This window comes from Oryx dammah, unplaced genomic scaffold (genome assembly GCF_014754425.2).
Source record: "Oryx dammah isolate SB20612 unplaced genomic scaffold, SCBI_Odam_1.1 HiC_scaffold_4, whole genome shotgun sequence".
Classification (NCBI taxonomy): Eukaryota; Metazoa; Chordata; class Mammalia; order Artiodactyla; family Bovidae; genus Oryx; species Oryx dammah.
The window spans coordinates 39,917,449-39,930,319 of record NW_024070188.1 but is presented as its reverse complement, the minus strand read 5'-3'; the positions used below and the strand labels follow the sequence as shown (position 1 = coordinate 39,930,319).

Below are 12,871 nucleotides of genomic sequence, written 5' to 3'. Positions count from 1 at the left end.
CCTTCCTTACATTTTTCCCATCATAAGACTTACTGGAGAGAGAGAAGATCACAAAAACAAATTTAAAAAAGTGGGAAATTGAGATAGTTGCCTTCCACAAGTATTACCAAAACAGATCTTACAAGTCAAAGTACATTACTAATCAAAGACATAAGAGCAAAGAAGTTTCAAAAAAGAAAGTTTTAAAATAACAACAACAACAAAAAGCAGAGCTTTATTAAGAATCTTACAAGGTCAAGTGTTTTGAGGGAGTTTGGAATGACTTCCCTTGTAGGACTTCCCTCGTGGCTCAGACAGTAAAGCATCTGCCTACAATGTGGGAGACCCGGGTTCAATCCCTGGGTTGGGAAGATCCCCTGGAGAAGGCAATGGCAACCCACTCCAGTACTCTTGCCTGGAAAATCCCATGGGCAAAGGAGCCTAGTAGGCTACAGCCCATAGGGTCACAAAGCGTCGGATATGACTGACAGACTTCACTTTGGAATGACTAAAAAACACATGAAGATTCAAATTCCAGCTTCGCCACTTCCTAGCTAGCTGAGTGAACCTGGACAAGGCTTACTCTGTGTCCCAGTTTTCCTAATGTCTAAAATGGGACTTCACAAGACTGTCGTAAGTGGAAAATGTACATTTAGTGCCATGGACAGTGCTCGCACAGCGACAGCTGTTGCTTTGAATGAATTTTTTTTAGCTGAAACAATGAGTCTTGACAATCATATAAAGGCAACACATTCACACTACTGTACCTTAAATGGACATATTTTAATTTTGTGAGTGTTGAAGCCAAACTCTACCTAAACCAAGAATTTTGATTAACATTATCTAAATCCACGCTCTCTGATTTTTAATAAACCAGAAAGCCCATGGGGCTCTTCTCCATGTAGATTCAAACCTACCTATCTCAAATCCAGAGCCCACACTACTCAATTTCTACATTTATCACAAGATCCTATGGGCTCTCTGGGTATCTCATCTCAGCTGAATGAGTACATATAAACTGTTTCATATAAAAAGCAATCCTAGAATACTCCAGTGTCTGCTGCTGATCTCTCAGTCCTTTCAAAAAGGGTATCTTCCTAGAACTTTTATTCTGAAAGATCAAATGCAGGCATATTAAATTTGGGTATATTCCATGCACCAAATTGTTTTACTGAACTAAAAATAAAAACATTTTTTAGCTTATTTTATAGAAATGGCAATATAACAACTGGGGGTTCATTTTTTATGCATAACTAACTTGCCTATCAGAAACCACCTGGAGAATAAAACTTATGTTCAAGGTAAATAGTAACTGTCAGTCTGATGGGATTTTATCAGGATTAGATAAAGTGAGTTAGCGGCTTCCCTGGTGACTCAGTGGTAAAGAATCTGCCTGCCAATGCAGGAGACATGGGTTAAATCCCTGGGTCAGGAAGATCCCCTGGAAGAGGAAGAGGCAACCCACTCCAGTATTCTTGCCTGGAAATCCCATGGACAGAGATGCCTGACGGGCTACAGTCCATGGGGTCACAGAGGCCGACATGACTCAGTGACTAAACAAAGAGTTAAGACTTCAAATCCCAGTCAAAATCCTTCTGTCCAAGAAACACAGTAATTCTGGATTAGTAATTAAAAGATTGACCCACATTATTCAGAACTAATCATATTCTGAGTTTTTTTTTTTAGCCTTTAGACACTCAGGATTATTTGACAAATAAAAATATTTTTTAAATATTAGGCTTGCTTAGGATTTCTTCTTGCACCCCTTCATGACCTTTGAAAGAAAACTGTTGTGAACTCAGAAAATAATGAGGCTTTATTTAAAAAGTGGCATAAAACTAAAAACGTCCCTTTTCATATGAAAATAATGATGTTGTAAAGGTAGAACAAATGTTTACTGTTAGTATTCACAAATATTACACAGGATTACCTCATAAGAACGTTTTTCGAGCAAATACTTAACTATTCAGTTTAAGCAAAATTTAACAATATATGTCCTCTTTACTAACAAAGCTCAGTGTCTGTTTCTGGAAGATTCTCTATGGCTACAAAAAGATTTGGAACATTATTTGCTTAATCAAAACTATAGCGGAATGCCCACCAATTTTATTTGAAGACTGCTGTATATGTAAAACATTTTTTTTTTAACATTGCAAAGAGACTCTTTCTTTCACAGTTGGAGATGAAGTCAAAGCACACGAGCATGGTCAGATTTTAATTTACCTCAATGGGGAAAAACAGATAATCAAACTGATAGCTCTATCCAAACATATCATTTATTCTTTATGACCACCTACTGAACCCACAAAATTGGTTTCAAGAACTCCAGCAAGTTGTCCTATACTACTTATAAAATCTAATTTGATACAATCAAGGCAAGACAAAATTGAAATTACTAGAGAGAATGGACTGCTTTTTTCTAAATATTACAATGACCTCTTCTCTCACAGGAAAGATATTTCTTTGACTTTATGCTAGACCTAAATTCACAGACAAAGTTTCTTAGATTAACTGTACTATCCTTGCTTCTAGGATGATTGACTTGGCCCAGTTTTCTAAGGTCTTCCCTGGTTTTATCATTGAAAAGTCCCACATCTTGGGATATCCTAAGCCAGGTAACTCTACATGGTCAGTCTACCTCCTTACAAGAATTAGGGATGTATCCTCACAACAGCGTTAGCAGATACCATTAAAAGACTGATGATGTAAATAATGGCCACTTTTTAGGGATTCCACACATTCTTGAAGTAAAAAAAACACATGTCTGAAACTTTGAGCTACTAAAATCAGTATGTTCTCAAAAAGAACAGAGAAAGCCAATTAAAATGATACAAAAAAAGAAACAACAATTTTTACAATGGTTAAGATAACAGCTCTTTTGCTTCTGATGCAACTGATATATTCAGAGTTCTTTGGCATACTAATCTAGAATTCTTAGTTCATAACTAGAAATTTTATCTTATAACTAAATGTACTTACGTTTTTACCTACAAAAAAGAGTAATGATAATAGGGAAAATAAAATTTTAAGCCATTAAAACGATTTTCAAAGATATGGGTAAAAAATAAATGTATGTGTATATGTGTAGCAGTCTTGTACTACTATATTTTTTATTCCTCTTCAGGTTTTTAACAATCCTCATTTCTTACAAGAAAATGAGTCTATTACCCAAACTAAAAAAAATACTAAAATTTCCCTTTAAAATCTTACATAAACAACTTATGCCACAAAACTTTACAGAACTATAATACAATATGTTTAAAGATGTGATGAAGAGCACACTTAAAACTATTTTAAAAGAAGGTCAAATCTGACCTCTGGGCCATGAAGCACTGCATTAACAGTTCTGCAGAAAGAAAAATGATAAGCTATGAAATGAGGGCTCAGAAACTAGGACCTTATCAGTCAGAGTATGATTCAAGCCTGTAAGACAAATTGCTCAGCAAGGCAAGTCACCTTCCTGCTGTGACGAGGATACAGCTGAATTTCCAATGCCACTGACTATCTCCCTCATCGTGTCTCCTAGACTTGATATCATACAGTCAAGGAATGGCTGATTCTGAAGCTTCTGCTCCTTATTTTGAATACATTTTTTCAAAGTCACCAACTATGATAATTATCTTTGCCCTTTAACTGGCAACTCAGTGTTAAAATAAAAATCTTCAAAATAAAAACTATTGTACAAAGACCCTGCATTAACAAAGAATGATGATTCTTATCTCAGGTTTCTAATAAGCAAACCAAGTTTGTTATTTAAATCATTTTAACGGTTTGCTTGGTTCTTAAAATCTGTTAACATAAAAATTTAGCAAAGCCCACAAACCATCTCACTTTAAATGTGTACCTGAACACTGATGGACTTTTTCAGCAGTTCTTCTACAAAATTCCAATTTGATTCCATTTGTCTCTAGAAAGGGAGAAAATATTGCATTAAAATTACTGCTCTTAAATACTCCAATTATCAGGAGTTGTTTTATTACAGTGGTGCTTCTAGCAGACTTTTGGACTCAGAGGGAGAGGGAGAGGGTGTGATGATTTGGGAGAATGGCATTGAAACATGTATAATATCATGTAAGAATCGAAATGCCAGTCTATGTCTGATGCAGGATATGACACGCTTGGGGCTGACGCGCGGGGATGACCCAGAGAGATGTTGTGGGGAGGGGGGTGGGAGGGGGGTTCATGTTTGGGAACGCATGTACACCTGTGGTGGATTCATGTCAATCTATGCCAAAACCAATACAGAATTGTAAAGTAAAAATTAAAAATAAATAAATAAATAAATAAATAAGAAAAAAAAATTATAAACATTTTAACAAACAGTAAACTTTTGCTGTCAATTATTATCTAATAGGAAAAAAAAACTATATTTTAGAGTCTTTTACAACACCGAGTATCTTCCTTATTCTGTACTTTATTTACTCAGTAGAGATTTTTACCTTTGTTTTATGCTAACGGCCTCAAAATGGTCTACTCTAGTAAATAAGTAACTAAAAAAATTATTGTAAAACAACTTTTACACATTTGATACCTCATTTAGCCAGTGGTCACTTACCAGGCAACCTCAACTATCCAGAAGCCTCTACAAAAAAGAAGAAAGATAAAAACGACTCAAAAAGCCAACATATTTCACAAAAGCTAAGCAATGAGAACAACTCTACTTCTCCCAAGGGAAAACCTAGAGGAACTTTTCACAGGATACCTGGTTCACTTGATTCCCAGGTGGATCAGTGGTAAAGTATCTGCCTGCAGTGCAGAAAAACCAGATTTGATCTCCGGGTCAGGAAGATCCCCTGAAGGATGAAATGGCAACCCACTCCAGTATTCCTGCCTGGAGAATCTCATGGACAGAGGAGTCAGGTAGGCTACAGCCCACGGGGTTGCAAAGAGCTGGACACGACAGAGCATGGATGCTAGTTCACTTGATATTCAGTTCCTAAAGATTTGGATATGTGGATACTGGTCAAAACCAGAAGCAAAGAAAGTACATTCACAGAGATGCAAATCACAGCTAGTTTCAAACAAGGCAAGAACAAAAGGTGTAAAAGCAAGCCTGAGACCTTAGAAAGCTAAGCCAGAGGCCTTAAAGAATAAAGGCAAAGAGTTTCCTCACACCCTCCTATCCCTTTTATAGCACCCATGCTGTTCATAAGGATGAACTCCAGTGACCAATAAAAAGTTAAAGCACATGCAGATTTTAAGTGGCTGGATAATGCTCATATAAGATGGGTGCTAACTGTAAGAAATCACTGAACAAGTATTTCCTTAATAAAGGTGCTTAGTGACTGTGGTATCCAGCTCTAAGACAGGCCTTAGTGATCTCTGCTTCTTGGAATTCATGCCCTTATTCAATCCCCTCCCACACTGTACCAGAGTTGGTATGTTAATAGAAGAATACCAGCACTAATAGTACTGAAAGAATGTCAGTCCCAAGATTAAAGGACACTGAAGATTCTATCTTAATGACAATCTCTCTCATTGACTCCTGGGAAAAGTTATGCTAAGAACAGTACCAAAGAGGCTTACATGATGGGTAATTAAGGCCTTCTGTCAAGGTTAGTGAGAAGAGAAAGTAAACCCTCCAGCCCCAGAGACTGAGGTCCCAGGGGACAGCTTGATTACAAACTCATGAGATGCTGAGCCAGAACATCCCACCTAGGCTTCTACTGGATGTCAGACCCTCAAGAACTGTGTGAAATGTTCATTCTTTTAAGGAGCAAAATTCTGTTACACATCAGTAGATAACTAGTATTGTACAATGATGTAGCTTTTAGAAAGGAATTATTGGTTTTCTCAAATATATTTATATAAATAAAGTACATGCAAAATATTTATCAGGAAAAAACATGTAGTACAGAATTTGCCCTGGACCAAAGAGAACTACATGGACATCATCAGATGGTCAATACTGAAATCAGATTGATTATATATTCTTTGCAGGTGAAAACAGAGAAGCTCTATACAGTCAGCAAAAACAAGACCTGGAGTTAACTGTGGTTTAGATCATGAGCTCCTTATTGCAAAATCAAGACTTAAATTGAAGAAAAGTAGGGAAAACCACCAGACCATTGAGGTATGACCTAAATCAAATCCCTTACGATTATACAGTGGAAGTGACAAATAGATTCAAAGGATTAGAACTGATAGAGTGCCTCAAGAACTATGGATGGAGGTTTGTAACAATGTACAGGAGGGGGTGACCAAAATCATCCCAAACAAAAAGAAATGCAAAGAGGCAAACTGGTTTTTGGAAGACGTTACACAAATAGCTGAGAAAAGAAGAGAGCAAAAGCCAAAGGAGAAAAGGAAAGATACAGAGTTCCAAAGAATAGTGAGAAAAGATAAGAGCTCTAAGTGAACAATGCAAAGAAATAGAGGAACACAGAATGGCAAAGACAGGAGATCTCGTCAAGAAAATTGGATACCAAAAGAACATTTCATGCAAAGATGGGTACAACAAAGGACAAAAACAGCAAGGACCTAACAAAAGAGATTAAGGAGAGGTGGCAAGAATACATAAAAGAACTGTACAAAAAAGGTATTAATGACCCAGATAACCACGATAGTGTAGTCACTCACCTAGAGCCAGACATCCTCGAGTATGAAGTCAAGTGTGCCTTAGGAAGCATTACTACAAACAAAGCTAGTGAGGGTGACTGAATTCCAGCTGAGCTATTTCAAATCCTAAAAGATGATGCTGCTAAAGTACTACAAACAATATGCCAGCAAATTTGGAAAACTCAGCAATGGCCACAGGACTGGAAAAGGTCAGTTTTCATTCCAAACCCAAAGAAAGCAGTGCCAAATATTCAAACTACTGTACAGTTGTGCTCATTTCACATACTAGCAAGTTAATGTTCAAAATTCCCCTGCATACCATCACACATTGATGCCAACAGTTTAGTTTCAAAAAACTAAAATCATGGCACCCAGTCCCATCACTTCATGGCAAATAGATGGGGAAACAATGGAAACAGTGACAGACTTGATTTTCTTAGGCTCCAAAATCACTGTGGATGGTAACTGCAGTCACAAAATTAAAAGACGTTTGCTCCTTGGAAGAAAAGCTATGACAAACCTAGCCAGTATATTAAAAAGCAGAGACATCACTTTGCAAACAAAGGTCTGTACAGTCAATGCTATGTTTTTTCCAGTAGCCATATACGGATGTGAGAGCTGGATCATAAAGAAGGCTAAGCGCCCAAGAATTGATGCTTTCAAATTGTGGTGCTGGAGAAGAATAATGGGGAGTCCCTTGGACAACAAGGAGATCAAACCAGTGAATCCTAAAGGAAATCAACCCTGAATACTCATTGGAAGGACTGATGCTGGAGTTGAAGCTCCAATACTTTGGCCACCTGATGCAAAGAGCTGACTCACTGGAAAAGACCCAGGATGCTAGGAAAGATTGAGGACAGGAGAAAAAGGGGGCAACAGAGGATGAGATGGCTTGATGGCATAAATGACTCAATGGACATGAGTTTGAGCAAGTTCCGGGAGTTGGTAATGGACAGGGAAGCCTGGTCTGCTGCAATCCATGGGGTCACAAAGAGTCGGACACAAGAGCGACTGAACTGAGCTGAGTCGCCACGTCCAGCCAACTAGGTAACCTGAAGCAATGCTCATTTTAAGGATGTGTTTCACACCTTTATCACTATTCCAAAAGTTTCAAAGATAAGAACCAGCTGGCGAGACTGAATGTACTGATGATCCCTGCAATGTCCCAAAGTAATTATTCTCTTTAAACTATATTTGCTTTTTAAATAAGTGATTAAAATTGTAAGAGGTAACACTCATTAGGAACAGGGCAAGGATGCCTACTCTTATCACTTTTAACTGGAAGAAATCACATTGTTAAAATGACTGTACTACCCAAGGCAATCTACAGATTACCTGTCAAATTAATCATGCAATCCCTATCAAATTACTCATGTCACTGTTTACAGAACAAGAACAAAAAAAATTTTATTTGTATGGAAACACAAAAGATCCTGAACAGCCAAAACAATCTTGAGAAAAAAGAATGGAACTAGAGAAATCATGTGCCCTGACTTCAGATTATATTAGAGACCTATACTAATAATTTTTTTTTAAATGTGGTACTGGCACAAAAACAGAAATATAGATCAATGGAATAGGAGAAAGTCCAGAAATAAACCCCCACACTTCTGGTCACCTAATCTATGACGAAAGAATATACAATGGAGAAAACAGCCTGTTCAACAACCAGTGCTGGGAAAACTGGGCAGCTGCATGTAAAAGAATGAACTTAGAACATTCTCTTAACACCATATACTAACATAAATTCAAATTGGAATTAAAGACCTACATGGAAGACCAGATACCATAAAATATAGGAACACTCTGACATAAATCACAGCAATGTTTTTTTTTTTGATCCATCTCCTATAGTAATGGAAACAAAAACAAAAATACACAAATGAGAGCTAGTTAAACTTAAAAGCTATTGTACAGCAAAGCAAGCCATAAACACAATGAAATGACAACTTATAGAATGGGAGAAAATATTTGCAAATGATGTGACTAACAAGAGATTCATTTCCAAAATATACAAACAAGTCACATAGCTCAATATCAAAAAACCAAACACTCAATCAAAAACTGGGCAGATGACCTATACAGACATTTCTCTAGAGAATACAAACAGATGGCCAACAGTCACACAAAAAGATGCTCAATATTGCGAATTACTAGAGAAACACAAATCAAAACTATAAGCAGGTATCACTTCACACGAGTCAGAACAGCCATTATCAAAAAGTCTACAAATAATAAATGGTGGAGAGGGTGTCAAGAAGAGGGAATCCTCCTATACTGTTGGTGGGAATGTAAATTGGTATGGTCACTATGGAGAACAGTAAGGAGTCTTCAGTCTTTAAAAAACTGAAAATAAGAGTTACCATATGATCCAGCAATCCCACTCCTGGGCATATACCAGAAAAGACAAAAACTAATTCTAAAAAATACATGTACCTCAATGTTCATAGTAGCACTATTTACAATAGCCAAGACATGGAAGCAACCCAAACGTCCATCTACAGATGAATGGATAAAGATGTTGTGTGTGTATACATACACACAGAGAAATATTACTCAGCCATAAAAAAGAATGAAATAATGCCATTTCCAGCAACACAGATGGACCTAGAGATCATACTAAGTAAGTCAGAGAAAGACAAATATTATATATCACTTACATGTGGAATCTTAAAAAAAATGATACAAGTGAACTTATGACAAAACAGAAATAGACTCACAGACATAGAATACAAGCCTATGGTTACCAAAGGAGAAAGGGGGAAGATATACATTTGGAATACAGGATTAACAGATACACACTACTACATATAAAATAGATAACAAGGATCTACTATATACCACAGGGAACTCTATATTCAGTATCTTGTAATAACCTATAATGGAATGGAATATGAAAAAGAATATATGTAACTGAATCACTTTTCTGTACACCTCAAACACTAGAAATCAACTATATTTCTAAAGAATAAAAGCAAAACAGATGCCTGGGGTTGTAAGAAGATAGCACATCTAGGTTGGGAGACAAGCATTAAACAAAAATATATGAATATATAAAGCCTCTAGAATGAAAAGTGAGATACCAAATTTTTCTTATAAGCCAGTATTAAGCAATTGGCAAGTTTTTATTTAAATACACATACAGCTAATGTCGTTTACAAAAACTTAAAAAAAAAAATTAACCATATCTGAAATCAACCTAAAAAAAGAAAGATATCACATTAACCTTCAGGGCAAAGCAGTTTACATTTAAAAACTGAAATATCTTTATGATTATCACAAGACTGGAGGTAGTTCTCTGCTGCAGAATATATGACTAATCATTGTTGCTTTCTATCATCCTCTCACATCAGGTAATTCTTTAGTGAAATAAAACATGATCAGTGCATAACCACTTTCTATACAGTAGCTGGCTATGCTAATACACCATAAGGAGAAAAGAAATTCAGATAATTTTCAAAACTCTTTAAGTAGATCTCGGACACAAGTTAACATCCTATATAATCTCTGAAAGAATGAGTTAATATACCCTTATGATCAAATATTAAAATAATTATATGATTTATAAACCAAATTGAGAAACTTTTGAGAAAAGGGGAAAAACTAACCAGATGTGGAATGAGGGGAAATGGACAAAAACTGGGATTGTCCCTGGCAAATTAATACACATGGTTACCTTCCCAGAGACCTATTCATAAGATGAAGTCCTCAGAAAGTCCCTAATATCGAGTTTATCTAAGTAATAAAAAATAGGTTGCTATTTTTTCTTAGTAGCAACTATTTTAGTAGCTACTGTTTTTCAGTTGTACACAGTACAACTACGATGTACCTCAGTCTCTTTACCTGTAAAATGGATATAATACTAATCTCTCGCCTACTTCATAACACTTCATTGAGATAAATACCAAATAGTTGCTCTGAGATATTAAATACTTTGCAAACGCAAAATGCTGAAGGTATCAACCCTAATGAAAACTATCATTAATTGGAGAGTTTGAGTTTTTCTTTTAAAGCCATTAAGAAATCAAGAAATGTTTGAAACTCTTTGAGGACTCATGAATAAAGGCAGAATCTATTTGACATATATACACATGTACGACACATCTTTATTATTTTTATTATATAAAAGTAGTTTTTTCCCCAAATACTCTGACTTTCTTTTGGAGCAGGAAATGGCAACCCATTCCAGTATTCTTGCCTGGAGAATTCCATGGACAGAGGAGCCTGGCGGGCTACAGTCCATGGACGTGCAAAGAGCCAGACGTGGCTGAGCAACTAACACATGGTTCTCTTTCCTCTAAATCTCTCTACAACTTCTACATAATTTTAAAGATTAAGATTAAAAAAATATGTATCTTGACAAAAGCAAATCATAAAAGAACTACTGGCAATATTAAAAGACATAGGTTAATCTATTCTAAATACAGACAATTCTTTCACTATCTTGATCCAGAGCTAATAAAAGCACTAATGTCCTATGGAGTTCTCTGTATGAAACAGAAGAGTGATTTCAGCAATGGCAACTGAGGGTTGTACCAGTACAATTCAACACTACAATAGTAATAGTAATGATATATATTAATGTGGCTAGATTATCTACTATACTGGCAGTATGCGGGGGTCAACATCAACCACTACTGCAATGCACTGCTTATTGAAGTCAGTGTTAGTGGCAGTTCCAGCAAGCATTAATAACTTGAAAGCATATTACTTGAAGAGGCAGCACAATTTATTTCATGAGTATCCTATCATGGGCATCTATTATTATGATAGCCACTCAACAGGAACTCACGAAGTGCTTAACTAATTGCCATATTCATTTACAGTGATTTAAAATCAGAAATATGTATTTGGAAGAATTATGGTAAGAGAAATAAAAATGCTTATGCAAAGACCTTTGAATTATAGGTAAATTTTTTGAGTTCTTTGTTGTTCTAGTATTTTAATAACTAAAAGAAGTGAAACATAACCATATTAACTCCATCAAGATACTCAATAAGAGCACTTCTACAGTAATAATAGCATTTATCATTTTCCATACACCAGTATGGGAAGGACTCACAAGCATAAACAAAGGACATACGGTCTTTCTCTGAGAAGCTCATTCTATTATTCTCTCTCAAAGAGTCAGTAAAATGCTTAAATACACTGAAACTGAGCAGTATATGGACTTGTCAGAGCACTTTCTGACTTAACATACTTTATCTTGGGCTTTCCTAAAGGATCTTTTATTACTAAGGGATACTTAGAGGACCTCTTAAGGCCCTTTCCATTTCTATAACACTATGTCAATACTAACTGACCCTCAGATTCCATGGATGATTTCTGGGCTCTGTCCAGTATTCCAAAAAGAGAAAAATATGTGAAGTCCATCAAGGAACATGTTTCATAAAGCAGTGGTTTCCATACCTGATGGAGATTCACAGAGCTTTTCAAAAATAAGAATTCCCAAACTCCAGACCAGATTATAGTACTAAAACACAATCTCCAGATTTTAAAAAACCTGAATTTTTACAAGCTCACAGAGTAGGCCTGTTGATCAGACAGCTTTGTAATCATCCCCAGAAAAAAAGATCAATTTTGAAAATATAGACACACTGGTTTCAAGATTCTAGATGCTTACTTTATGGAACTAATGGGTTTATACAATATTATACTATACTACTTTTGAAGATGGAATAAGTTATATACAAATAAGATTTCAAATGAATACATCAACCAGCTGGTTTTATTTCATAGTGCTTTTTAAATGAAAAAAAAAAAATGTTTCTAACTAGAAATTAACATACTAGTTAAAATCTGTCTTTTTATTTGAAGTAAACTTCATGGTTGTTTAACAGATTAAAGTATCTTCCCCCAAAACTTCTCTAACTCATTTCTGGAGATGGAGGTTTTCCCTTTGGCAATCTTAAGAGATTTTAGTTATCACTTTTTAAAGATTTAGAAAGATCCAGCATGTCTAGTTTCAAAAGCTAAATTTATTTCTGTAAGATTATAATCTGATTTTTATTGTTTCTGCTCACTTTCTAATTTGTTTACCAAAAAGATATATTAACAATAATTTAAGAAAGTTTAAAAAAATAAAACCTTACCATTTCATCTGGTGTTCCATGGCGATCGAACTGATAAAATGATGCTACATGAGTAATAATCCACCAACTAAAACCCAATGGGTCCCTGGGCTGGACTGTAAGCACAGATCTTCTTTGGTCATTTGATTTTTCAAAAAGTGTTCTGAGTAGTTTATTCAACCAGTTCCAAAATGACTATGGAAACAGAGGTATTATGATTCAGTAAAATTCAGACACTGATTCAGAAACCTTGATTTGGGTTT

The 12,871-nt window shown here is 35.7% G+C and overlaps 1 protein-coding gene across 1 annotated transcript in view; it reads right to left on the bottom strand.

Moving 5' to 3' along the window:
• MMS22L (MMS22 like, DNA repair protein) overlaps positions 1–12,871 on the bottom strand; it is a 126,071-nt gene that overhangs the window by 94,058 nt on the left and 19,142 nt on the right. The window contains exons 10-11 of the mRNA XM_040239144.1: positions 12,630–12,803; positions 3,824–3,886 (exon numbers count right to left, since the gene is read on the bottom strand). Coding sequence (XP_040095078.1) covers positions 3,824–3,886; positions 12,630–12,803 — 237 coding nt within the window. The remainder of the gene's footprint in view (positions 1–3,823; positions 3,887–12,629; positions 12,804–12,871) is intronic.